Source organism: Ochotona curzoniae, unplaced genomic scaffold, assembly GCF_017591425.1.
Source record: "Ochotona curzoniae isolate NIBS_2020 unplaced genomic scaffold, NIBS_Ocur_1.0 contig_1, whole genome shotgun sequence".
Lineage (NCBI taxonomy): Eukaryota > Metazoa > Chordata > Mammalia > Lagomorpha > Ochotonidae > Ochotona > Ochotona curzoniae.
This window is the reverse complement of record NW_024464918.1, coordinates 19,494,640-19,522,636: the sequence shown is the minus strand read 5'-3', so window position 1 is coordinate 19,522,636 and position 27,997 is coordinate 19,494,640. Positions and strand designations below refer to the sequence as shown.

Sequence of the window (27,997 nt, the reverse complement as noted above, 5' to 3'; positions counted from 1 at the left end):
CTAGCACAGGAAAGCAGTGCGCTGCAGGCTGCCTTCCAGAACCTTCTGGGAGCTCAGCACTGCCCTACCTCCTGGCGTTGGTAACTCTTCAGGCAAGCCAAGAGTGGAGACTTCACTGGATGGGAAGAGACCAATGCTTGAACGAGCTTCTTTGTAGACAGACACTTGTGCATACTAGTGCTTATGGGGCACAGCGTGAGCTTTCACACAAACATGCAGTGTGCCATGATCAAATGGGGGCAATGGAGCATTTCCATCCCCCGAGCTCCAGCCGTTTCTTTGTGTTGAGAACACGTGAAATGACATCAGTGCTGCCAGGTAGTAGCAACCATGATCGTGCCGTGTGGGATAGAAATGCCTGCTCTCTGTATTCTTGAACTCACAACCAGCTCCTCCCTATCCCATGGCCCCCTGAGCCTTCCTAGCCTCTGGTTACCACTGTTCTACTCTGCACTGCCGTGAGCTCAGCCTGCTCAGCTTCTGTGTTTACATGAGCCAGGCAGTGTTTGTCCTCCAAGTTTATCCCTATTGTTGTAAATTATAGGAGCCATCCTTTTCATGGCTGAATAGTATTCCCTTGTGTTTGTATATCACATTTGCTTCTCCTTCCACCAGTGGACACCCTACTTGGTCATATCCTGGCTGTTGTAACTAGTCAGCATGGGAGAGAACATGTCTCTGTCACGCATGGTGTCCTTGCCTTTGGATTGTATTCTAATCGGGGGGTTGGTGGGTCATACGATAGTTCCCTCTTTAGTTATTTGAGGAACCTTCACTGTGGCTTTGATTTGCATTTCTCTGATGATGAGCGATGTGGAACATTCCTTCTTGCAAGCATGCTTGTTAGCCATTGGGATGTCTTCTTTTTAGGGAAATGCCTGTTCAAGTTATTTGTCCATTTCTGATTAAATTATTATTGCTGTGATTCTTTCCTATTGGGTTGAGTTCCTTCTCTGTTCTGGGTAGTAAGCTCTGGTCAGATGACTAGTTCGCAAGGCTTTCCTCCCACTCTGTGGGTGGTCGCTTCACTCCGGTGGCGGTTTCCTGTGCTGTGCAGAGCTTCTTGGTTGATAGGATGTCCTGGGTCAGGTGAGCTCTTGGAGTCTTATCTCAGAGAATCTCCACGACAAGACCTGAGATGACGCTCCTATGCTTCCAAAGACCTGCTGGCTTTGTAGCTGCCATGGAGGGGAGATGCCCCATTTGCCATGGTGATGGTGATTTGTGGGTGTCTTCTTCTGCCTGTCAGAGGCCCCAGTGGTATGGTGGGTGGCAGCTGCCACACGCTGTAGTGTCCTCACCATTGGACCTCATAAGCAGTGGCAGCGTATGTAGCGTCACTCAGTTGTAAGCACTGCTGCAGTAGCTTGGTCCCCTGCTGCCTCTTGTCACCAGCCCTTGCTTTGCAGAGGAATGACGAGAAAGAAGGCAAAGCAGCCAGCTCCGGCCACCCTTGGTCGGCTCCTCAACACGGGGCCTGGACTCGGTGTTCCGTTCCTGTTTCTGTAGCCCTCGGCTTTGGAGAGCAGCGTGTTGGTGGGGCTCCAAGTGGACAGTCTGTTTAGATGTTTCCCGTTTGCTCCTGTGCAGCAGACATCGTGGGATAACCTGGCCCTACCTGCTACTCCCCCAATCCTGCCAACCGTGTGTCAGTGCCCGACTGTACCCACTGAGCCAGAGCGCCACAGTGGGTGACCAAGGAAGAATGTGGTGGGGCCAGACAATCTCAGAACTCACTGACTTCATCTCAGAACAGTATTCTGTGTTGACCATCTAGTTTATCAACATTTCTGTTGGTGTGAGAAGGGTGCTGATAACTTGGAGGATGGATGTCGACCTCTCCTTGTAAAGATATGGTACAAGAGCCCAGTGGGGTAGCCTAGTGGCTAAAGTCCTTGCTTTGTATGCACTGGGATTCCATACTGGCACTGGTTCATATCCTGGCTGTCTACTTCCTCATCCAGCTCCCTGCTTGCGACCTGGGAAAGCAGTAGAGGACAGCCCAGAGCCTTCGGACTCTGTACCCGCATGGGAGACCTGGAAAAAGCTCCTGGCTCCTTCCTGGCTTCAGATCAGCTTAGCACCAGCCATTGCAGCCACTTGGGGAGTGAATCAGCAGATGGGAGATCTTTGTCTCTCCTTATCCCTATAAATCTGACTTCCAATAAAAATAAGTATGTCTTTGAAAAAAAGTGAAAGATGTGGTACAATCAAGGCATGTGCACACCTGCTGTGTTCTTTCCTCATCCTCTGAAGTTAACTTCGGAGATTACCAGACAGGACTTTGTGGACCGAGATGTGCCATTGGGTGGGTCCTGTGAGAGCTGTGGCGTCACAGGTGGAAGAGCGAGGGCGAGGTGGTGAAGCCGCACAGCCACTTGGATTTGCACCTTTGAGAGTATCACCGAGGAGGACTTAGCTGTTGAGGGTGCTGGCTGGGATACGCATGTGCAGCTGGGAAGGGAGGTAGCATTCCGACCCGGGACAGTCCACTGCACGTGCAGGCGGGTGTCCTGCATCCCCACTGCTCTGGACACACACTGAAGCCTGCTGTGCTGGGCGAGTCAGAACACCTTCTCTTTCTGAAGAGGCTGTGGGGCTGCAGCCGCTGCTCCCTGAGCTACTGTCTGAAAGAGCGAGTGCTCACACCTTGTTCTGAGAATTAGCCAAGGGCCTGGAGTATGTGCCTGGCCAGGAATTGCAGTGTGAGGAGCGAACTGCTCAGGAGTCTGTGGAGCCTGAGCTGTTCCTGGGGGTGGGCCGTGGCATTTACAGGTGTAGAGGTGAGGAGGGAGTGTTTGGTGCCATCTGTGGCTCTCAGCAGGAATTCTTCTCTGGCTTTGTAGTGACAAAGAGATGATTGTGGGAGGCACAAGGAGCCAGGTTTCTCTGCAGAAGGCGGGAGTTGCTCTGACAGCCTCGTGGGTGAACACAGCAGCCCCGAACTCCTGGAGATCTGCTTGGCCCACCAGGGCTGACGGTGGGGAAGAGATGGAGCCGTGCTGGCACTTTCCTTCAGGTGGGCCAGCCATCTGCAGCTGCTGCCAGCTCATGTGGCTCCAGCAGTGTTTTCATACCATCCACTCCACTGAACAAAGGCGCCCATGAGCACCTGCCTGCACTGTTCATCTTGGACAGCTGGTAATTCCTGCTTCCAGGTGGGGCCACCCTCCCTCACCTGGTGCCGCCTTCCTAGGGCCTTGGTAGTTGTAGAGTAAATGTTGACTGGGCCAGTACCGCTTTTGCAGGACTTGGAGAAGCAGAGACTGTGTGTGCATGTGTGTGCACATGTGTGTTGATGTGAGCACATGCATGCATTTATCTCCCTGTCCTGGTTTTGAGCATTGTACACAGCATGGGTGCATTGCCAAGGCTAATGCGCTCATCCATGCTGGGGAACTGAATGGGTGTTGCTCAGAGTGCTGGGGTGTGCCCTGTGACACTGCAGAGAGGGACCGAACCCTGCAGGCTGTGACGGATAGCAGTGACTTTGCAGAGGGCCAGCTGGCACAGCAGCTCAGCCTTGTGAGCAGGCAGAAAGGAGAGGGCATGTAGTAGCCAAGCCCCTGCATGTGCTTGGGCCCTGGTGCGGGGGTATGGGAGGACAATGGCGGGCCATGCTTGGAGGGACTATGGCCACAGACATGGCCCTGGGAGTCAACACACTGGTTCTGTGTAGCCTTGGATAACTGCTTAACCTCTCTGGACTCATTTCTGCATTGGAAAACTGGGAGCATTGATGTGCTGGGAGACCAGTGAGGTGTAGGACAAGATGGAGCTAGGGGTGAGAAGCCCGGGTGGGAGCATGTGGGCCCTCACTCCCCTGTGGATGTCCTTTTGGTGAACTCAGAGGGAAAAGCAATGGAAAGGCCTCATTGAGATCGCTTTTCTTTATAGGGGAGAGGGATGGTGGGGGTCCAGGAAATGGGAGCTTGGGGTGGGGGCAACACTGAGGGGAAGGAGCTGCATCCAGGACATGACAGCCCCGAGTTAGGGTCATTGTGGTCTGCAGAGAGGGACTGCTTTGAGGGGAGGCCTCCTTGCCTGGCTATGCAGCGCCCCTACCCTGATCCCTGTCCCCCTGGCCACAACTGAGAGCTCATAAACTGGCTGCAACTCCCCTCCCTGCCCCCCGCCCCAGCTGCTGCCAGCTGAAAGTTAGGGTTCCCCACAGCCTCCTCCTCAGGGTCAGTCACCTGCTGGCTTAGTTCACAACATTGAGGGGAAATGCGTGCTGGCTGGTGACAAAGGACATAGCTCGGAAAGAACCGAATGGCAGGAGTGCGGAAGTGGAGCTGCTAGGGAACATGGAGGTTCCTGTGCTGGTGCCTGGCTGCCGTGGTGATGGGGTGAGTAGGGGTGGGCTGTCAGCACATGGTTAGTTCCAAGGTAGACAGTTGCCTTCCAGAATGCCTCGTCCTTGTGAGTCCCCGGTGTGGTGGCAGGGTTTATTCTGACAAACAGAGGATGCCCCTTGCACAGCCTCCACTCAGGAAATTCCAGGAATGTTAGCAGCTCTGGCCAGGAACCAGCAGACTGAGGCCATGCAAGTTGGCAAAAGATGCTCCCATCACGTACTGGTTGTGTCGTAGCACACACAGCTCAGAAGAGTTCTTCTCTCCTCCCTTCCACCTGCTCTTCTTCCTGTGATCCAAGCACACATCTGTCTCAGAAAACTATGGATGCCTCCCCTGGGGGCACCCTAGCCTTGGCCTTGGAGCTAGGATGTCTAAGACTCCATCTCAGACATATCAGCTAGGATTTGGGCCACACTGGTAAACCGAGTCAGTCTGGGGAACCCCCATAGATTCTTGTGACTGCTGCTGGAGTGTGCTCAAGATATAAGGAGATGCTGTTGTGGGATTTCAGAGTCTCCCGGGGAAGGGGTGAGGGGGAGGGAGCCGGAGGGTGGGAAGCGGGCCTGCTGCAGAGCCCACTAGGGAAGCCGAGGCATGTGGAGATGCAGGGGGAGGACAAGGAGCAGAACCCACGAGCTGAGCAGCAGCAGGGCACCCGAGGGGACAGACCCTGCGCTTGCGCTCTGGTTTGTCTGATTCTGCAGTCGCTGCGTCGCGGGTGCTGATCTACAGGTTAAGCGGTGGCCGAGGACTCTGCGGCCACTCTTCCCAGGCCCAGGAATGCTGCTGCTCTTCCAGCTGCTAAATGGGGCTGTGTTGTCTTGGCTGGTGTTTCTAGTAACATTCTTACTAACTCATAAAACTCACTTCCTGCGCAGGGCTGCTGACCCACTAGGAAGGTGGTGGTGCCAGCCTGGCCGTGGTAAGGGTTGGGGTTCACTAGTAGGTGTCTGGGCAGCCCAAGGAAGGTGCAGGAATATAGAGCCCCCAGCTCTGCCAGAAGACCTGGCTTCTGGGGTTTCCCTCATTAGCAAGCCTGTCGGTTCACAGGCTTCCTGAACATTCCAGGCTGAGGGTTTTTGTGGGTAGTTCTGGTTTCAATTATCTCTCTCCTGCAGCCCTGGCTCTACTGTGATGGTGGCACTGATAACCCCAGCAGTGTGGGCATGTCCCTGGGCAGGGCAATTCTGTCCTGGCCACCACTGCTCCTGACACGCTGTGTGCCACTCTGCACAGATGCTTACAGACATGGAATGGGGAGAGCTGGGCTTGTGGTCCTCCCCAGGGTGCAGTGACCGGCCTGTTGGGACACATGCATGGGTTAATCAGGGGAAAGGCAGTGGCCTGGCTGGAGCCTGCCCTCGTTTGCAAGGCTGCTGGGAAGAGGGCTTGCCTCGTGTAACCATTCTCCCTTCCTAAAGAGGGCTCCTAATGTGACATTGTGGTTAAAAGGCCATAATTAAGATGTCCATCTGGATGGGACTTCTCTGCGTTCTGTCTCTTTAAGATTGTCACATGATCCCTTTTTGAGTCGACTAAAAATTGTTTTTTGCAGAAGATTCATCAGAGTTACAGAGAGAGAGAGTGGGAGAGACAAAGAGAAAAATGATTTTCCATCTGCTGTCCAAATGGCCACAGCAGCCAGGGCTGGAGCAAGCCAAGAACCTGGAGCTCCATGCTGGTCTCCCCACTGGGTGGCAGGGTCCCAAGCAGTTTAGCCATCTTGCATTGCTTTTCCCAAGTCTTTGGCAGAAAACTGGATCGGAAATGGAGCCGCCAGGGCTAGAATCTATACCCATGTGGGAGGTCGGCGTTGTCGCAGTGGCCCAAACCCAGCCCCTGGATGGACCACATTAAAAGAAAAAAAATACATCATTGCTGTTATTGTTGCTTCATTGTTGTTCAGTGCCTGGAGTCACTCTGCAATCTTTGGCATTTTCGTAAGAGAAGGAGTGGAAAGTCAGTGGGGTCTCTGGTCCCAACAGTGGCAGTGGGAGAACTGTCACTCTTGCCCCTGGTGCTGGAGTGTGGCAGAGCTTCCCAGCTGTGCTCTCGGCCCCCAGCGTGGCCTGCTGCCTTCTGCGTTGTTTCTTGTGGCACCGTCTAGCCCTGTCATGCAAAACCAGTAGTCCACCTTGCTTTTGTTGTATGTCTTTTAGAGATTCAGTTATTGGAATTTTTTTTCTTTTTTTGGTGTTCGATGCTGGTTTTTTTATTTGATGAATGACTCAATTGAGCAAACATAGGGCGCTCCTCGGCTTGGCAGGAAGTGTTCATATCGATATGACTAACTAGTTTATAGGCTAAGAAATCAAGGGGGAATTTCTGAACAGAGGGGGTCTTTGTCGTTCATTTCAGCTTGCCTGATGAGTGTGGAGTTTCAAAGTCAACCACTTTCTTCTCTCTCTTTTTTTTTCTGGGCCTAATTCCACCTGACGTTACTGCCGTTGGAATTGCCTTCATGCAGCTGATGTGTTTTTTGTTTGTTTCCAATGAGTGAGGGCTGCTGAGCATCAAAGGTGTACCCTCCTGGTCTCACCTTCTGATTTTGGTTCTTTTTAACTGTCGCCCTGCTGGGGTGGCTTCTGGAGGAAGCGGCTGCAAAGCTCACCAGCCCTTGCCTGATGCCCTACCTGGCTGGTCTGGGATCTGAGGGGTTGTGAGGCAGGGGGAGATGTGAGGATTTGAGAAGGCTTGATACCACATTTTGTGGAAATGCAAGGTTAGACACGGCCTGGCTTAGAGGAGATTGTCTTTCTGCACCCTTCGTTTTGTTTGTTTGTTTGTTTTTATTAATTACATTGCATTATGTGACACGGTTTCATAGGCTCTGGGATTCCCCCAACCCTTCCCCGTACCCTCCCCCCATGGTGGATTCCTCCGCTTTGTTGCAGTATTACAGTTCAAATTCAGTCAAGACAAGATTCTTTCATTGCAAGCATATACCAAGTATAGAGTCCAGTATCTTATTGTCTAGATACATTCAACGGTTTCTTGGGGAGACCATCTCTGGTCTAAAGGCCGAGCTGGCAGAATATCATCCCAATCAATTAAAAGCCACAACATAACATCAACAACAATTTACAACGTTGTGGAATTATTTGACATGGTATTGAGTAACCAATATGTTAAAAAATGCAAGTTCTTAACCACATCCTGTGACTACTTCATTGACATTTCAATTTTAGTTTATGTACAACTGGCTTCTGTCCACCTTAAAATAGCTATAGGGTACTATTCAGCTGTCTCGTGTCTATTTTCATTTTAGTATTTAGCAATTTATAGTGTTGAAGCATAATTTTGCTGAACTTGGCAGATTTTAGGATAATAGTCTAAACTGGCTTATAACTCTAACAAGGCATATGTCATCAGTTGAGGTCTGCGCTCTTAGTTTTGTACAGCTGTTAGTCTCAGAGACTCTGTTTATTTTTCAAATTAGACGCTGTGCCCAGGGATAAATGATTTAATATACAAAATGCATGCAAATATTTCTAGTTAGAGTTAAGGTAAATCAGTGTTGGAGAGATCTTTAGGGATTCAAATAGATTCCGTTTGTCAAGGTCAAGAATGAATCCTTTTTTGAAAATGCTTATTTTATTTGAAAGGCAGAGTAATGAGACAAAAGGAGAGATAGACCCTCTGTCCTCTGGCTCAGTCCCTCCATGGCAACAACAGCCAGAGCTAGGCTGGTCCAAAGCCAGGAGCCTGGAGCCTCCTTTGGGTCTTTCAAGTGGATACAGGGATCCAAGCACTTATATTGTTCTCTATTTGTTTCTTGGATACATTAGCAGGGAGCTGGATCCGAAGTGGGGCACCCAGGACTTGAACTGGCAGCCTTATGGGATACCAGCATCCCATGCAGAGGCTTGACTTGCTATACCATGGTGCCAGAAATGAATCTTCATTGGTTTAGAAAGAGTGAGGTTGTGGTGTGGCCCCTGGGCTGGGTGTGAGTGGCTATGCCTCTGCCATGCTTGTTATTCCCAAGCTTGCTCCTGACCAGTTGGTTCCTGCCTCGCTGTGGAGCAGAACCAGGGATAAAACCTGATCTTTGGGAGGTGCAGGAGTCCTGTGCTCTGAGCAGCTCCTGGGTGTTCTAGTAGGATGCTTTAGGGAGCCCAGGGAGCTGCTGGCCTCGCCAGACTTGGTGGAAGACAAGATGTCCTTGCCCTGAAGTCAGCATCAGGTGGGACAGGAAGTGAGCAGGATGGATCCTGTCAGGTGGTCATGGGCACATGGAGGTGACTCCTTGATTTGTTCAGAAGTTTCTCCTAGATTTGGGGCAGATACACTTTAGCAGTGAAGAGGAATGTGGATCTGAAATACCCACTTTCTTCTTTGTGGTCGTTTTTTGGTTTATTTTACTACAGAATCATCTCTCTCTCACCTCATTGAAAAGTCTGGAGAGTGCTTGCCAGGGAAACCCAAGTCAGCTCAAATTAAGACTAATTAAAAAATAAGAATTGGTTCCTAGGAGGAAGATGGGAGGGGAGTAAGGTGTTGCCTGATTGGTGGGCAGGGAAGGGACACCTGAATCCAGGAGCAGTGGCATTGAAGCTGAGTGAAGGAGGCCTGTCAACCCAGTGACGTGGTGAGGAACCAAAAGCCCAGCCTCTGGTTCTGTGCACACAAAATGGAAATGGGTTCCCCACTCCCGAAGGCAGACACGCTAGTCAGAATGCTCGCCATTCTGTCCAAAACAGGCAAAAACTAAGAAAAGGCCACTTGGCTCTGGGAACCCAAGCTCAGCCTCTGCTGAGCCAGTGGCAATCACTCACCCACACTTACAAGTGGCCAGCTCTCCCTGCCATGTCAGGGAACAGAAGTCAATGTTAGCAAGGAAAGGAGGCCCAGAGCCTGACCCGTGAGCGATTTAGGACAGGTCCTTAAACCCTGGCGCGCTCAGGGATTGTGGAGGCCTGTCCTTGACTCTGCCCAGCGGGTCTCTGGCTCCTTTCTTTGAACCCTGTCTTCCGTGACTGTTTTGTGATGACATGAGTGTAGTGGAAGAGAAATACTAGATCTCACGGCTGCTGGGTGCTTGCTGTTGAACTGAGTCGGCTTGTGCTGTACAGCCCAGACTCTGTAAACGTGTTTAAACACGGCTTCTCAGTTTGGCTGGGCAATGTGGTACTCTGTAGAAAGCAGTGAAAGTGTTTGCTTTGAGCAATTAACAAGAAGCAACAGCGGGGTTGCATCTGTGACACCGGGAGTGTGGGTACATCCCGCATAGGTGGTTGTAGGGGCAGAGCCTCTGGGAAGGGTCCCGTGGATCAGGTTGGTGGAGTGGGGGCTTATGACTGTGTCCTGGTGAGACTCCCCGTCTCCTGTCATGTGGTTTCTCATGCCACCTGGGGAATCTGCCAGAAGAACGCCAATGGGAGAAGCAATGGGGTTCCTGATTGACACCATGAGCCTCTGGGACCACAAGCCACAGTCTCTCACCCACCCCTGTCAGTCTTGTTCATGAAGTTGAGCTGCTTCGGGTGTTGGTGTCATCAGAGTAGCAGATAGCCGGCTAGCACGGTAGCCGTGATGGTGGCAGTCTCCCGACAGGGGTAAACATAGGCTGGCGTGGTGAGGGAGAGCTGAGTGAGCAAACCCTGTCAGAGCCGTGACTGGGGAGCCCTGTGAGCAGGAGGCTGTCCGCACACAAACTACACCCCAACTTCTGAGTTGTACACCCACAGGGCCAGCCAGCTCCCTGAGGGACCAGGACAGCTAGGTGGCTAGTAGGAGCGAGCCTGTCTCGCATCCTCCCCCTCTGGCTTGCCAGAAGCTCAGATTGATTGATTGATTGACTGGTTTCCTAGGAGCCAGACTCTGACTTTTTGCATGAAATCTCTGAATATCTACACTTTTTTTGGAAATAATTACAAAAATTAAAATATTGGGCCCTGTGTTAGAGTACAGCGGCTGAGCCGCTGCTGGGGTTCCCAGCAACCCCGACACAGGACCTGGCTTGAGGGAGGCCGAGCTGTGCTTCCCAGCTGGCTTCGAGCTAATGCTGGGCAGGTGGGCGCTCGCATTCCGGCTTCCGCTTGGCCCAGCTCTGGCTGTTGCTGCCATCTGAGGAGAGGGCAAGAAAGTAGGAGAGCTCTCATTATTCTCTCTGTTTCTCTCTCATTTTTAAAAAACTAGAGTGGTGATGGTTGCACAACTTGAGAATATCATAAAAGCTGCTTAGTAGGCTTCTAAAATGGTAACAGTGGTGAGCCCTAGGGTCTGTGACATTTGTCTCAATTTTTACAGGAAAGAGAACTTCGCAGGGGCCCAGCCCCAACTTGGGACTGGGGGAAGTTGCTCAGGGCTGTTGGGGGAGGAGGAGGAGGAAGTTGTGATAACCGCAGCGTGAAGCAGCCTCCTGCAGCACAGCCAGCAGCAGCAGAACCAGGGGGTCGTCCTAGGACCCTGCAGCGACCACCAGGGCCCAGCTCCCCCTACAGCCTGCAAGGCGTCCTCCCTCTCATGGAACCTGCTGGTGACAGGCCAGCCGAGGGGTGCAGTGCTGAAATGGCAGGGCTGCGGAGGGCGGCAGATGCCCGCGTCTTTTGGGGAAAGAGCTGTATGTTGCCGTTCTCTGCTTGTGTTAGGTTGCTTGCTAGTGTTTGCTGCACCCAGGGTATTCTGTTCTTAGAAGTCATTTGTCTCCATGACGTGGGATACATGTGCATCTTGACATTATGACATGCAGGTGCCCTGCCTGCAGGGTCTCCAGCTCCCAAGTGCCCAGGAGTTCGGAGATTGGCCCCGGAGGCTCTGCATGTTCCCTGCAAATACCTGCAGAGCCCAGAAGTGAGCACTGGTATGTGAGGATGCCAGCAGGGATTCTGGGCTGGGGAGCACCCTTGGAGAGAAAGCAGCATCATGGAGCTCAACACCCCGATTGGCGTGTGGGAGTGTGGACCCATGGGGGTCAGGTTTTGTGTCTCTTTAAAGCAAATCAGAAACAGCAATTATTCTCAGAACTGTACAACATTGGACAGACCAGGTAGTGGGGGTCAAGGAATACTGGTGTTGAAAAACTGGGAGGCATGGGGAGGGCCAGCGCATCGGGAGAGGAAGGGCTCGTCCACAGAGGACACCTGTGCCAGGTGGCAGGTGCCCAGTGTGAGGAACACTGCTCCTGCACACCTCTGGGATATTGGTGATGGGGAGAGCTCCAAGTGCCTTGGTATTTGAAATGTGGTAGTTGGCTTTAAGACCCAGGGAATCCCAGCTCATGATTTCCTTTCACTTTAGCTAACCATGGACATGGCTATAAAATGCTCGATTAATTTACCATTTCAATATAGGCCTTGGGGAGGGCTTGTGACAAGAATGTTGGGGAGCTGTGCCAAGATGCATTTTTGAGAGTTGCCCAAGCAGAGGCCAGCAGGTCACTGCTCCTAAAATACTCAAACAAATGGGCTTGGGAGCGTGCACAGAAGATTCCGAAACATTTGCTATACAGATTGAGTTAACTAAATAGGGCTACTTCCCCAAACAAAACAGGTGGTTGTTCTGTGTGTGTGTTTTGGCACCGGGCTAGGAAGAAAGGTGATAGATTAAAAAAAAAAAAAAAGAAGAAGAAAGGGAAAAATGTGTTTCTAAGGTATAGCTTCTTAAAGCAAATTGTTTAACTTCTGGTAAATAGAATACTTCTTGTGCCCAAGGGGTACCAGTAAAATCGCCTGTTCCACTCAAATGTAGGGTGCTTCCTGATGCATATTCAGGACTCTCTGAGCACACTGAGGGGCATGAGTGACTTGGACCTAACTTGTCCTGGAATACGAGCAATTAAGATAAAAGAGGGGCTCATGTCTCCCCAGTCAGAAAAGCAGGCTAGGAAAGATCCATCAGCGGCTACAGTGCTGCAATGGGCCAAGCTTCTTGGTGTTAAAGGGGAGCCGCAGCTGACGAACAGCGCTTCTTCCAGACGCTGTGAAGGGACGGGAACGGCAGATCTATCATTTTCTTGAGTGTCTGTTATTTCGCTCTCACGGGTGGGATTCTGGGCGCTAGCTCAGCAACATTATGGCATTTGTTGGTCAACTCAGAAACACCGAACCTAACCATAATTTCACTTTCCTGCTAGAGTAGAGGTGGCCTCGGCCATTACTACTCAGGCGCCCTGGGCTAAGCCCCTTGCCTTTGGAACCTCATTTCTCTTATGTGGGTCTCTCTGAGGATTAGGTAATCACAGAGCCAAACCAGATTCATGGCTGATGGTGTTATAATGCAAATATTTTGCAAGCTGGAGAGGGCTGCACTGTAATTTTGTTGTCTGGTTGTGTTTCTTGTGTGGCCAGACGCAACCTGTTGAGATCAGAAAAGGTGAGGCGAGGGTTGATGCCGGATGGAGGGCTGCTTGCTACAGCTTTCCTCAAGCGTGCTGGGTGGTAAAATCTGGTACTGGCTTCCAAAGCACTTTATGAAATAAATATTCAGCAAGAGCCAGTGGCGGGAGGGGAGGACGTGGGGGTGGAAAACTGCAGAACATTCCAGAAGAGTGTTGTCTGCACCCCAGTAGAAGCTGGGCCCCTCTCCTCAGTGAGAAGCCTTCTGTCCTCAAGAAAATACATGGCTGCATTCAGCTGAATTGGAAAGTTTTTGGAAAAAAAAAAAAACCTCCACAGGCTGATGTAATGCAGTAAATTGGGGAGGACTCCTATAATGCACAAGGAGCAATGGTTTGTTAACGTCAGTCCAGCATAAGTGAATCGCTTCTTGGCCTTTTGGCTAAGATCAAGTGCAGTCGAGCATGAGTGATTGTGGGATAGCTTGGGCACCGGACCTAAGCTGGCAGCTCTGTGTCTGCAAACAAATTTGGAACGGAGCGGGAACTATTATCCGCAGTTAGCTCACTGGTGGCCCAAAGTATGTGCGTTTTGGAGGAAGGTCTCCACCCCTGCTCAGCTCTGCAGAGCCCACTGGAAGACTCGGTGCCTGTGTTTATTCCCTGGGCCTTCACTAGTGATGCCTTGTGGATGTTGAATATGTTTTTGTAATGCCCTGAGCATGAACACACATCCTTGCCTTTCAAGCAGAGGTACCCAGATGAGCAGAATATTAAAACCCCAACTAGCTGATAAGAATGCCACGTCTACAGGGCTGGTGTTAGGGTACAGTGGGTTAAGCCCCCACCTGTGACACCAGCACCCCTGTGGGTACCAGTTTGCATTCTAGATCCCTGCTAATGCACCTAGGAAAGCAGCAGAGGATGGCCTGGTGCTCGGGCCTCTTCACCCCTTCACACACATGGGAGACCTGGATGAAGTCCCTGGCTCCTGGTTTTGGCCTGTCTCCCCTCCCCACCAGACCCTTGCAGCCATTTGAGGAATAAACCAGCAGGTGGCAACTCTCTCTTTCCTTCTTTCTATACCTCTGCCTTTCAAATAAATAAAATCAGTCTGGGGAAAAAAAAAACACCTTGTCTCGGTCAGCTTTAGAATATGGCAGATTCCTCCTTTCAGGTTCAGTCCATTTTTGTGAAGTTTTCCTGGGGCCTGTCCTCCCATTGTCGCCCCAACCTGAAAAAATGGCCTTCCATGTCTTTGCAGCCGCTGCATTTGGGCACATCCCTGCTGTAGGACTGACAGTGTCTGCGGTCTCCCTTGCTGTGTGCTCATCTCCCACACCCCACCCCATGGAAGTTCTTAGTGCAAGCGCCTGGGCGGAGGGGTAGTGTTTATCCTTAAGACCACAGTACCTGCTGCAGACACTCCACAGAAGCTGTTGTTGGATGACTCATGTCTGTGGGTTCCTTTTAAAGTATATACATACTTATTTATGAAACACAGTTACATACAGAAAGAGGGAAAAGCGTTTCTTCATCTGCTGGTTCATTCCCCCGAATGGCCACGTTGGATGGATTCGTACCAGTCCAGACACAGGAGGCAGGGGCTCCTTTAAGCCTCCCACATGGGTGCAGGGACCCAAGCACTTGCACCAGTCTGCTGCTCTCTCAGGACATAAACAGAAAGCTGGACTGGACGTGGAACAGTCAGCACCTTAGCCTGTACCCATAGGGGATGCTGGCACCACAGGTGGCATTGGTACCTGCTCCTCCACAGCACCGGCCCCTGTTTCTCTTCTTCATGCCTGTTTCTCAGGGCCTGACCGAAGACCAGCAGAACTTCGATGGAATGTACTATAATAGTAAGGAGAGCAGTGGTAACGGCAGTAGCCGCTTAGACAAATTGACCCGATCGTTCTGTAGCCGGGACTGCTGTAAGCACTTGTATGGATTGTTCTCATTTAACCCTTGTAACATCCTTAGGTGTCCCTGCGTGCAGATGAGAAACCCCAGTGAGCTTGGGTTGCCTGCTCCAGGGACCGATGCTCAGTGTAGACCCCTCAGCCTGTGTTCATTGTCACCAAATGGCCTGGCTTCAACCTCCTCCACTGGCACAGATAATTATAAGTCCATTCCAGAGGAACACTAAAAATCCCAGTTAAATTAAAAGGCAGAATTAGAAGAGGGTGGCTAGAGATGGGCTGGTCTGAAGCCAGGAACCAAGAGCCTTTTCCACGTCTCCAGTGCGGGGGGCATGATCCCAAGACCTTGGACCATCTTCCACTGCTTTCCCAGGCCATTAGCAGGGAGTTGGACCAGGATTGAATCTCTGGGACATGAACCATTGACTATCTGGAGTGTTGGCGCCATACATACAGGCTTTATACACTAGACCACAACACACAGACACAAGCTAGTCACTTTCTTAGCCAGTTGTCACTAGCCTTGTGAAGATTTCTTAGTAGGTGCTCTGTGAAGTTGCATGGGTAGGCAAACTTGGAATGTTTCCTCATTGCACAAGAGCATTCATTCTGTTGAAGTGTTTTGTGTGTCTCCCCAGGGAACCTCAGGACACACTGTTTTCCAGATTTATTTAACCAGAGAGGAATTTTCTCCCTAACACTTCCTTTCACTTCTAGTTTTGTTTGTTTTGTTTTGTTTTTGTGTTTAACGTAGTTGGAAGAGAAGTTGACAGACGCTTTGGTGGGGATTCCAGTACGTTGTCTCAAGTCCTAAATATTTAGGCAAGTCCTTACTTTGAGCTGTCTTTTTTTTTCAAAGTCAAGTGATTGCTTCTGCCACTCTGGACAGCCACAGAGCTGTCACAGCGTGGTCACTAACAGTGTGCCCTTTTCTCAAGTATCCCGTTTGGACGGTCAAATCTGATCATAATACATAACGAGCTTCATTAAACACAGTCGTGTTACATTCTCTGCCTTGTCGCCATTTGTGGTGGTGGCAGGGGGACCCTGCCCGCTGCTGTGTATGTGAAACAAAGGCGTATCATCATCTCATGCCAGGGTTATGCTCGGCTTGTGGACACCTACACATTCCGTGTTCTCTCATCACTCCTAAGCACCGCTAGCCCTTAAGGCTTCTGCCCTCGGTTCCGTACCTGTTCATACACTTGCTTACCTATGCAATGGGGGAAACATCTAAGAACAGTTGCACCTTAAAGACAAGAGTTGTGTCACAGCTGTGCAGTGAGTGGCAAAGCTGAGGAAGAAACTTTTCACATTATGTGGTTGCGTTCTGACTTGAACTATGTAAGCCTAGCCTTTGGGTTTTAGTTTGTTTTTGAGACAACTTTTGTTTATTTGAAAAGGCATGATGACAATTGTAGAGAGAAAGAAAAATCTGTCTGCTGGTTCATTCCCCAGTTGCCTGCGACAGCCAGGGCTGGGCGAGGCTGAGCCAGGGGCAAGGAACTCAGGCTGGGACAAGGACTCAGGTATTCAAGCCATCATCTGCGTTTTGCCAACATGCACATTAGCAGGAAGCTGGACTGGAAGTGGAGGCTGGAGTCCATCCTGGGCAGGGGGTCCCCGCCTCTCGGGTATGGGATCCAGGCATCGCCAACAGGGGCTCAGCATGCTACCCCACAACACCCACCACTAGAATTTGCTTTAGTTTTAGGTTTCAGGTTGAATTTTTAAATACTTTTCATCTGCTTCTGTTTTAACCCTAACCCTAACCCTGCTTGGAGACTGCCTCTCTCTTAGGACACTCAGCGGAATGTTATTAGGTTTCCCCTTTAGCCTCTATTCTTGTTTTTCTTTTTTAGAATGTGTTTATTTTATGTGAGAGGCTGGGGGTGGGGTATAGATAGATAGAAGGAAGGACAGAAAGAGAGGGGAAACATGGAGATACTTCACCCACTGTTTCCTCCTTGACCTGCCCAGGAGTCAGGTCTCTGCTTCCCGCAGGATGCATGGACTCGGCCAGCTGAGTGAACTTGGATGTGTCTGAGTTCAAGTTCATCTCTGCTGCTTTCTAACTGTCAGGCCTTGAAAAAGAAGCTTAATTTCTTCAGATCTCTGTTACTTTACCTGCACAGTTAGTGTAACAATAATATCAACCTAAGGGTTGCTGTGAAGCTTCAACAACATTGTGAAGATCATGTGGTAAGAACTTAAGAAATGAATATATGATCACAATTATGACTAATTATTGTTATCAGTGCCCCGTCCCATTGTTGAGGGCAGTCGGTGGTTTCTTGCGGCTAGGAACCTCCTGAGACTTTGGGAACCTGCAAGGCTTTTTTCCTGTAAGCTCTCTGTTCACATTTGTGAGACGGGCGTTCCTGGGATCCAGCCATACTGCTTCATGATTGTCACCCACCATCTTCCCATCCTCGTGTGAGACCAGTCTGGGGGCAACAGGGGTGCCACGGCAGAGTTCATGCTATGGCGAAGGCAGCCGGGGCCTCACCCGATTGCTGGGGAAGGTGGATGAAGTCAGAACATAAATGAGGTCAGGAGCTAGAGGAGCCGGGCCCCAGGAAACGCCCTTTTCAACGTCCTCACAAAACACAGCCACAGAGGGGCCCAGCGTGGTGACCTAGTGGCTAAAGTCCTCCCCTTGAATGCACCAGGATCCCATATGGGTGCCGGTTCTAATCCCTGCAGGCCCACTTCCCATCCAGCTCCCTGCTTGTGGCCTGGGAAAGCAGTCGAGGACGGCCCAAAGCCTTGGGACCCTGCACCCACGTGGGAGACCCGGAGGAGGCTTCTGGCTCCTGGCTTCTGATTGACTCAGCACTGGCCATTGCGGTCACTTGGGGAGTGAGTCATCAGGTGGAAGATCTTCCTCTCTGTCTCTCCTTTCTGTATATCCACCTTTTCAATAAAAAAAAGACATCTTAAAAACACACATACACACAGCCACAGGAATAAAGGTGCCACACTTGAACTCAGAAGAGTCCAGAGCTTTGCTGCTCCCTGCGGGTCCGGGAGCCCTGGGAGAGGTCGCACCAGCACTGTGGGACCTTCAGCCGTGGGTTTCCATGTGCAGTTGTGTTTAGCCCACTTCTGCACCTTGCCCCTGGTGTACCATTTCACGAAGGTGCTGTGCTGTGTCCCCACCCAGGGGCCTTTTCATTCTGTTCTCAGTTGGCCCCGTTTTCCCAGGCAGCACACTCTGGTCTTAGCCATCGGAGTCCTTGTAGTATATCATCTGTTGCTACCAAGAGATCCAAAAAAGTCCTTAAAAAAGAGAAATTGCCTTCCAAAGAGAGTTTGGCTCCATTAGAAATTTTAAATGTCTTAGAAGAGGAATTGTAACTCCTGACTCACCGAGTTATGTTTGGTCTCTGTTTTCACACGGCCGTCTGGCATTTGGGGCTTCTCGATTTTCATGATACTTCCAGAAGGAGCTGATTAACCCCGGGCACATGTGGTTCAGTTCTAAAGGCAGTGATCTGTGGGGGAGGGGCTGTGTTTCAAAGTCATAATTTCCATTTATCCTGTGCACAGTGTTGCCCTTTTCCTTAGGAGTGTCTTGTGGGAGTTGGAACAGGAAACAGAGGGAATGACTTAGCATGTCACTGTGCCAGTGACATTTTTTTTGACTTGGGGTCACATCACAAGATGTACATTCTGGGGGATTTAAGTCACCTGCTAAGATGCTCCTGTCCCACAGCCGGTGCCTGAGTTTGAGTCCTTGCAGCGGCTCCTGATCCAGCTACTGGCCGCTGCAGACACCAGGCGGCTGCAGGGGCGGCCTGAGTGAAGGAGTCCCCATTGCTGACTGTGGGAGGCCTGGATTGAGTGTCCGGCTCCTGGCGTCTGCCTTGGCTCGGCCTGGCCATTGTGGGCACTGGGGAGTAAACCAGTGAATCCAAGTGTTCTCTTCTTCCCTCCCTTTTCCCTCCCTTCCTTCTTCTCTCCCTCTCTCCCTCCTCTCTCCACCTCTCAAATAAACACAGAAACTCTTAGCATAAAAATGAACATGCACTCAGTGCCAGCTGTGGCAGTTCTCCCTGTGCCTGGCCCTGTTCTGGCTCTGCTGCCTGTGCCTTCCCGGTCCTGGCTGCCCTCTCAGCTCCTGTCTGCTGCTGCAGGCCTGGCCACCCTGCTCCACTCTCTCTTCCTGTTTGTTCTCTGTCCTGCTGAATTTATTTCTTGGGGATTTGAAGTTTGCAGGCTGGTGTCACAGAGTCATTATGGTGTGGGGGCATTGCCAAATCTGTGTGTGTGTTTGCGGGGATGGGGGTCCGGGAGTCCATGGTCTGACTGCTGGGACGGCACTTGTGTTTGCCCCCTGCCATTTTGCTCACAGCAGCTGCTTTGATGCTCAGGTCTGTTTGGCTGTGGAGTTGCTCCAACATGAGAGGTCCGCTATTTCACATGTCTGCCTTCACTCTGTGTGCTTCTCCATCCTTCCTGTTACCAGCCCCTCCTGCCTCTCTCCTCACACACTCCACCCTACCACACACGCACACGCACGCACCCTGGCCCACGCTGTCACTGCGCAGTCGTCTGCAGTGACATGTGCGTCTGCAGAAACCACTGGTGAGTTCCAAGTCTCACAGATGGGAGGGTGACAAAGTGCAGTGTTTGCTGGTGGGATTGTGAAGAAAGGGGCCCTTGTAGGGTGCTGTAGTAGCCGAGTCCCTTAGGGGCAGTAGTTTTGTTATAGGGCACTTTTGTTGTCTTTGAGGAAAGGTGGTTAAAAGCCTTTCTCCTCCACCTTCTCCCTTCTGAGCACGCTTCTTCTCGCGTACCCCACTTGCTGTATTTTGACCAGCAGTGTTTATCCCCAGCTTTGTAATTGTTGATGCCGAAGCCAGGATTCCCTAAACAGCAGTGTGCTTTACAGCAAACAGGGCTGACACGGGCTAATTGATGCAGCCAGGGGAAGGAGCTGCGCAAACAGAGCGGCTAGGAGGTAAGAAATTGGCACCCTGACACTATATGCCAGTCGTAAACAGTTTTAATGTAGTGGAACTCTTTGTATACGTTTGATATGTGGCATTTTTTTTTCCACTAAGTAATTGATATGTCTTTTCCCAAATACCACGGGATTTATCCTCATAGGTACAATCCTGAACGTGTCCCTGGAGTGCTGTGCCCTTGGGGAGTGTCCCCAGTCCCGGGATGGAACAAGCCTTTGGCGCTGCCTCCCTCTGTGGGACCAGCCCGGAGCAGCAGTGGCCCTGTGTTTGTGTCCTCCTGTGGCTCGGATGTTTGTGTCCTGTTCGTCTAACGTCTTCCGTCTTCACCGGCACACAGCATTAAGGGAGACCACACTCTTAGCGCACATATTGGAAAGAAAGCCACGTATTTACAGAGGTCAGGCACATACCCGTTCTCTGTGGCTTTCACAATAAATGGAAACGTCCACCTCCGTTTTTATGTGGAACTTGGATTTTGCAAGCCAAGACCTTTTTTCTTGGGAAGTAGGGGTGGGAGGTGCAGCTCACTTCTACTTTCCAGGGAGCCTCGAGTCCCAGAGGTGACGCTAAATGAGAACAGAGGGCTTAGGCCTTAGATGGGAAGAGGCAGATGAAGTACTTGGGTGCCTGCCACTCATGGCAGACTCAGGTGGTGTTCCTGGATCCTGGCTTTGGCCTGGATCAGAACTGGCTCTGTTGTTGTTTGGAGAGTGAACCAGTGTGTGCAAGATTCTTTAAGAATATCAACAGGGCCCTGAACAATAGTGTAATGGTTAAGGTCCTTATCTTGAACACGCTGGAATCCCATATGGGCGCCGGTTCTAATCCTGGCCGCTCCACCTCCCATCCAGCTCCCTGCTTGTGGCCTGGGAAAGCAGTCGAGGACTGTCCAAAGCCTTGGGATCCTGCACCCTCGTTGGAGACCTGGAGAAGGTTCCTGGCTCCCGACTTCGGATCAGTGCAGCACCGGCCGTTGCGGTCATTTGGGGAGTGAATCACTGGATGGAAGATCTTCCTCTCTGTCTCTCCTCTCTGTACATCTGCCTTTCCAATAAAATAAGTAAATCTTTTTTTTTTTTAAGAATATCAACAAGGTAACTTTGCAACCTTGCTGTATCTGAGGATGGTTAGGTACCCCTCCCTGCATTAGCGAGGTTTATTTCTTTGCTGTGCTCCCGTATCAGGAGTCCCAAGATGCAGGATGGGCCCTGGTCTTCATGGGGATGTTAACTCTGCGTGTGCCGTGTTTGGGGGAGCGATACTTTTGCATGAATTCATCTTCACACTCTGGTAAGTCATTGAAAAGTCAGGCATAGATAGCTACTGAAATGATGGAAACAGAATCGCCTGGAGCCCTTCTCCACGAAGCTGGTTGCTGCTCACACTTTTTCACTTTCCTTTTCTTTTCCCAAACTGGATTTCAGTTCTTCCTCTGCAGTTTCAGTTCGTGTTTCAGAAGTTGAAATACTGACATTTGTGAGGGCACTGCTTCTGGCTGGGTCAAGACCACCTTGTGGTACATGCCAACAGATGGTCCTGTGTGCCGGGGCCAGGGTCACGGTCCCTGGAGCCCACGCTGCAGCCAGCTATGCTCTGAACATCTCTGACATGATGGTTTCACGTTGGAGGGACTCCTTCTTGTACTCTTCGGGGTGAATTTGGAAGCAGCACCTCTTGCTTTTGAACATTGCTAGAATGTCCGCACCAGAAGTAGTTTGCCATCATGCACGCCCTGGCTCCTTCCTCCCTATTTCTGTGTAAGCATTTATCTTGCATCACCAGGATGAGTGGTTGTTTCTCAACACCCAGGTTCAGCTTGTGTCCACTGGCATAGGCAGCAGAACTGCCCCAGGTCCCAGAGGCGGAGTGGGCCCCCCAGGGAACTGAGTCCTGAAGCCTTCAGAGGGTAAGGGGGAAGTACAGTGACAAGGAAATGCAGCCACAAGGGTTACTACATACATGGACTGGAGAAATCTGAAGTGAGCTTGGGGAGTGGAGGTTTACTGAGCCTGTTCACTCAGCAGCTCTAAGCTCCTTCCTCCTGGACACCTGACCCTTCCTGTGTGCATCTTACACACCCGCCAGATGCAGTTAGGAGAATTCCAAAAATACACTCTTCAGCACTAGTGTTCTCAGAGTTTTAGTTTCTCCTTTCTCTCATCTCATTAGCTCATGAAGACTGATTATTTCCTCACAACACACGTCATTTTTAGAAGTAGCAAGCGCCAGTGAACTCTCCAAGCTGGGTTTCTTTTGAAACCTTCTTACCTGCTGAGAGTTGAAATGCAAAGTGGGCAGGCTGGTGATGACCTGGCAGCTGCGTGCCAGTGTCCTGGGAAATGTGGCTTTTTACAGCTAGCTGTGTTGTGAAACAGGCGCCCCTTTAATTTGCCTCCATGAATTCGCCGTCTTGTGCTCATTGCCATTGCTCTGCTACCCAGCCCTCTTTCTTTAAACACGGTTCTTTAGATTGCATGCTTCCCTTGCTGTCACTCAGGGGGCTGGTACAGGATTGAATCTTTTTTTTGTTTTTTGAACTTGAACACAGGAAGCTGGCTTAAAAACTTCCTGTCTTGTGAAACATATTATTTTGTCATCATAAAAATAGTTTTAAAAAAGTTATCACCTTGATAATACTTTCGAAAGAGAGGATTAAGCACGTCATGGAAACTCTAAGATCTTACAGTTTACCAAAGAGTTGGACGAATATACACGCAAACTCGCTGATTCTGCAGTCCTTGGAAATTTGGAAAGCTTTGAAGAATTATTTCCTGAATGGAGACTCATGTCAGTTGTTGGAGACAAACTGCAAATAACGGAGGAAATGAGCGGGTGGTGGTGGTGGGGTGGGTAGCAGGGGGAACAAAACCCCTAATCCTACATTAAATTTGGTTTTTCCTGCTGATATTTATTGATTTTTTTAAATTCCTTTTCCTCCCCCCTCTCTCTTCTCCCTCAGTGGCCACAGATGTGTTCAATTCCAAAAACCTGGCCGTTCAGGCACAGAAGAAGATCTTGGGTAAGATGGCGTCCAAGTCCATCGCCACCACCCTGATCGACGACACGAGCAGCGAGGTGCTGGACGAGCTGTACAGCGTGACCCGGGAGTACACCCAGAACAAGAAGGAGGCCGAGAAGGTTATCAAGCACCTCATCAAGACGGTCATCAAGCTGGCCATTCTCCACAGGAACAACCAGTTCAATTCCGATGAGCTGGCCCTGATGGAGAAGTTCAAGAAGAAGGTCCACCAGCTGGCCATGACCGTGGTCAGCTTCCACCAGGTGGATTACACCTTCGACCGGAACGTGCTGTCCCGGCTGCTGAACGAGTGCCGGGAGCTGCTGCATCAGATCATTCAGCGCCATCTCACCGCCAAGTCGCACGGACGGGTTAACCGAGTCTTTGATCACTTTTCAGATTGTGACTTTCTGGCTGCATTGTATAATCCTTTTGGCAGTTTTAAGCCCCACTTGCAGAAACTGTGTGATGGTATCAACAAAATGTTGGATGAAGGGAACATTTGAGAGTGTGGGTGAAGTATGTGCCTGTTCATGATTAACTTCGAGGTGGAACACTGCTGATTTATGAAGGAAAAGAGAAAAAAAAAATTTTAATGACGCCTGTTTCAGAAAGACATTGCCCCGTCCAGCTGTCACACACTGATAGTGCTTTTAAGAGGCTTGTTTCATTTGATGGGAAGCTTATTGCCAAAAATTTTGGTTAGAAGTTTCTTAGTGAATAATAGATTGTGCGAAGGATGGATGGCGGGTAGTCGAAGTACAAGCATTATACATCCAGGGAAAATGATATGTGATTCAAAATCTTCAGGAAAGCTTGATGGTGCATTGGATATTTCTAACACATACAAAGTGGCGTGCTTGGATTCATTTTTATTCCTGTATGGTATTTCTTTCCAGAAACCAAGAACTTTCTCTCACTGTCATGGTTCTTCTTCGGAGAGCTGTGTGTTCAAGTTCCCCTTATCCTTTGGTGAAAGCTTGTGTCCCTGGCTTCCACGGAGTGAGTCTGAGGCCAACTGAACCTCGAGAGGAGCCAACACTGCTTGCATGGAGTCAGTGCTATGGAAATGAAGTGCCTTAGACTTGGCAGTCAGGCCCGGAGGAAGCGTGTGCCTCCAGAACCGAGTCCTGCTCATTTGGTACTACACAGTGATTCTGGAATTCTCAGCCATGCCATGACGTGTCTGGGCTTCGAAACGCTGACTTAGAGCTTAACTTTCATGTTATCTTGAGAATGTGCTGATGAAATCTTCACTTTGGGCATCTTAGTTTGAACATGTAAGAGACCAAGAAAAACAATCTACATTGGTCAAGAAAGATTGGCATTAAGAAAGATTTTTTTTTTCAAATCTTCATTTTAGGAAAGAGGTGACCTCAAGGGTGATGGGGCGGAGGGATCCTCAGAACAAGAACATGCAGATGAATGCAGTTTAGTATCTAAGAAGGTTTCATAAAAAAAGGATGTCATTTTTTATTTAACCGATGAGGGTTTTTTGTTATTATTTGCTGTTTTTGATGAGTAAACTATATTTTGATTCCAAAAAGTCTGTGTGGTGTTTGTGTATACTTTTGTGTGTGTGTGAATGATGACACAGGCAGTTGCTTATTTTGTAAAAGACAAGTGGACATCCGCCGGTCAGCCACGCTGTGCTAGGAAGGTGAAGGACCGGTCACCAGCAGTGGGTATTTGCATTGTCACTGCTTCTGCGACTTAGTTATACTCTCTTGCCTTGAATGTGCCCACCTCCTGGAACTCATTTCAATAACCGGTTTACTGGAAAAGCCTTACAACTGAAATTTCTGGAGGGTGAGACCTGCCTTAACACAAGGTGGCCTGGAAGAAGTAATCTCACTGCTTGCCGAAGACCAGCAGCAAAGGCAAACGTTATCTTCCTGTTTGAAGCCAAGCCCTGGCACTAAGGGCACCATCCTTACGTCCCAGATCCTGCAGATGGTCACTAGTTGTTGGCACTAGTGATGGCAGACATGATCTCTTGCTTCGTAACCCACTCCATGGCTTATAGATGCGACTCAGCAGATGGAGTTCCTCGCGTGGCAGTGCTGAGCATGTGAGGGGTCGCCAGGTGTGGATTTGATTCCTTCGTTCTGTGGAGGACCGCACTCAGGTGTGGGGTGGGCGGAGCTATGCCTGGGCAGTCAGTGGGTGCTCCTCGTGCATCTTAGCCATGGGCAGGACTGACCAGCGAGAGAGAAGACCTGGGGAGGAATTGACATATGGGTCACAGAGTTGTGCCTACTGGATAGCATCCCACTAGATGTGGAAGTGGGAAGTGGCTGAGCAGCCCGGGATGTGTGTGTATACAAGGAAGGCACAGACAGATCACTGTCTCCTGGTTTGTAGATGTTGGGTCCTACAAATCTGACTTTCAAATAAAAATAAGTAAATCTTTAAAAAAAAAAAAGTGTGATTGTCATCCAAAGATGGTTTGATCATGGCGTGTACATCAAGAGGGTATCTGAAGGCTGAGATTTCTGTCCCTTGGAACCTTATTCCAAGGTGCACACCACTGATGCTGACTCGGGGGTGCAGCCTGCCTATCACCAGCCCAGCATGGTGTCAGCTCAGCCCACACCTTGAATACTACTCTCTAGGTTTGAGCAGGTAAGTTCAGAAATAGCTGTGTGTTTCTCGGATCGTGAGAGCTTTCACACATGGCTGGCATTTGGTTTGAAAGAAAAGCATATTAGAAATGTTACAAAGATAGTGGTTTTTGTTTTTTTGTGTTTTTTTTTCTTTTATAATAGTAGTTTACAAATGTTGGGAAACTCCCCCCGCCCCGCCATATTCATGTAAATACACTTTTGAAAAACTACAGTCTATGGGGCCAGCACTATAGCATAGTAATCTAAGCTTCTGCTTGTAGTGTCAGTCCAGCTCCCTGCTTATGACCTGGGAAAGCAGAGGAAGATGGCTCAACTCCAGGGGTCCTCCCGTACCTGCATGGGAGACCTGGAAGAGGCTCCTGGTTGGATCAGTTAAACTCTGCCCATTTGTGGCCATCTAGGGAGTGAACCAGCTGATGGAAGACCTCTCCTCTCTAACTCTGCCTTTCAAATGAAAATCAAATAAATCTTTAAAAGAAAAATAGAACTTAAAGTTTCTGATGGATTCCCACTTACTCCCAGAGGCTCAAAGTTGTACCTTTTGTGGTCCTGTCCGTGCGTCAGTTGGGCTTGTACTGCCAATGCAGATTTATCCTTGAGCTATTTAATGAGAGAAGGTAAAAACGTTAACGTAACAGCCCTGCCAGACAATATACGGAAGTCGAATGTGTTGATTCCTCTTATGAGAAAGACATGGAAAAAGTTAAGTGTCATTCATTAATTTGCTGGGAAATTAATGTATCTTGATGAAATGAGCATGTGAATAGAAATTACATTTAAAAAAAAATCTGGATCAGTCTTGCTTCACTGCAGTTGCCATATGCAAATGAGTTGCATTCTTGGTCCTACAACTTCTAAGGAACTTGTGAAACTCACAGCCCCGTTTCAGTACTCACATCTGTTTATGACAGATGAAGCCTTGCCTTAGGTCTGAAATGGTTTGATTTTATGTGATTCCGGCAGAGATCTTACAGAAACCCCCTTCTGAAAACCCTGAGGCGCTAACAAGAAAACTTAGTCAACTCGGTGTTTCCAGAATGATATGACAAAAACACCCTGCTTACAACCCTCACAAAGTGTTCAAAATATGTTTTCTAACTCAGGTGCTTTGGGGACCCTCAGGAATGCTCAGAGCCAGAAAGACATTTTTTATCTCAGGGAAATTCCCGAAATGAAAACAGCTTTGCATAATACTGAATCCTTTCGGTTCCGACGCAGACGCGTTGTCCACGCAGCAGGGAGCCTCAGCCCCGCGTGTCGGAGTTCAGGGAGCTGCACACGCAGGCTGTGCTGAGCGCTGAAAACACAAAAGGCGTGGACAAGTCAGCCAGCGTTCAGCGTTCACAGGAGGAAAACATCTGTGCCTGGGAAGATGTTCCTGGAGCGTGGAGAACTGAGCTCTGTGTTCCTCCGATTTCCATGAGCTCTCTAAGAGGAGCCAGCCCAGGGATAAGGCCTCTTTGTCTGCCTCCCTGGGTGGCTGGGGACGTTCTCCCAACAGCTGCAGAGTCGTGTTGCTGCCTCATGGAAACCAAGTGGCTGACCAGGCTCTTGAAATTTCTTCCTAACACAAGGATTGAAGATTTGACTTCAAATGTGATGTAAGGCAGGACACTCCTTGTGGCTTTTCCATTTAAACGCTAACAGATGCATTAATCAATCCCTGGAAGTGGCCTCATGTAAGGTCTAAACACAAAGCCTGGGAGTTAGAGCTCAGGAGAATACGCGTCTGCTGCTGCCATTCTCTGCGATGAGCGAGAAGTCCCTGTTCCGTCGTCTTAGAAATGGACTTTTGTGGGCTCCGTGGGAGCTGCCGCAAAACCATGCCAAAGGATTTGTCAGCGTCGTCTGCTGCTCTTCCAAGACCTCTTGTTTTCACTAAAGGATAAATACTTGTTAAGCTGACCATGAAATTTTCTAAGACAGTTTATGTCCCAGAAGAGCACTTGCTGTTAATTAGAGAAAAGTCCGAGCATCATGGCTGGGCCCTAAGGCCACGTGTCAGAAGGTTGGCGTCTCTTCCTCCTGCTGTCCACTGCAGGGAGACCAGGTGGACCCTGCAGGGCACACCGGCTCTGGAGTAGGCAGGTGACTGCTGTGGCTTCTGAGCTGCCAGGGAGCCCTCATACTTTATCTGAAATTTGCAAGACAATAGCCTGAGTGGAAGAAAACACAGAGGGCTTTTGAAACTGCAGGGCTGATCCCATGCAGGGTATTATTTGTTTGCTGGTAGTCTTCACCGTTCCCAATTGAACAGCAGAAATCAGGCTGAGTGTACAAAACTTTGGTAAACTCCAGTCTCTCAAAATTTGTTTTGGATGGAGTTGTTCAAAGTAATGATTTCTGGCAATTATATGCAATCTCTTAACATACTGAATTTCGAATCTCTTCAATTGATTGTTCTGGCTGGTCTTAGCTGTCTGTTGCTGCATAGCAAGCTCACCTAAAATTGGGTGACCTAACAGAGCCCTAGCTGAGCAGGCTCAGATGGGCAGTGGTTGTCATCAGCTACTGGCTAGGACTGGGATCGCCATCTCTTCAGTTCATATTTTCAAGGGCATCAGAGCTGTTTTGAGGGACAGCTCAGGTGTTGTGTTGGAGAAGCAGACACCATGAAGAGAACTAATGTGGCATCCTATTCCCTGAGGTGTGGGGGCCAGTAAGCATCAGCCTCTTGATGAGTGCAGAAAAGATGCACCTGGGGCCAGCTTTTGTTCTAGCAGCTAAGATCACTACATCTGGTTCTAGAGTGCTTGGGTTGGAATCCCAGCTCTCAAGGGTTTCCTGCCATCAGGCCCCAAGGTCACCGAGGGGTAAGGT

General features: G+C 49.8%; 1 protein-coding gene across 4 annotated transcripts in view; it reads left to right on the top strand.

The window, feature by feature from the left end:
- Positions 1–24,096, top strand: part of TNFAIP8 (TNF alpha induced protein 8) — an 82,056-nt gene extending 57,960 nt beyond the window's left edge. For 3 of the 4 annotated variants that reach the window (XM_040996219.1, XM_040996071.1, XM_040996000.1), the window contains exon 2: positions 22,491–24,096. In XM_040996219.1, coding sequence (XP_040852153.1) covers positions 22,491–23,056 — 566 coding nt within the window. In that variant the 3' untranslated portion in view covers positions 23,057–24,096. Of the gene's footprint in view, positions 1–6,098; positions 6,729–22,490 lie in introns of those variants that run through there. The other variant, XM_040996143.1, reaches the window with a different exon arrangement.
- The last annotated feature ends 3,901 nt before the right edge of the window (positions 24,097–27,997 follow it).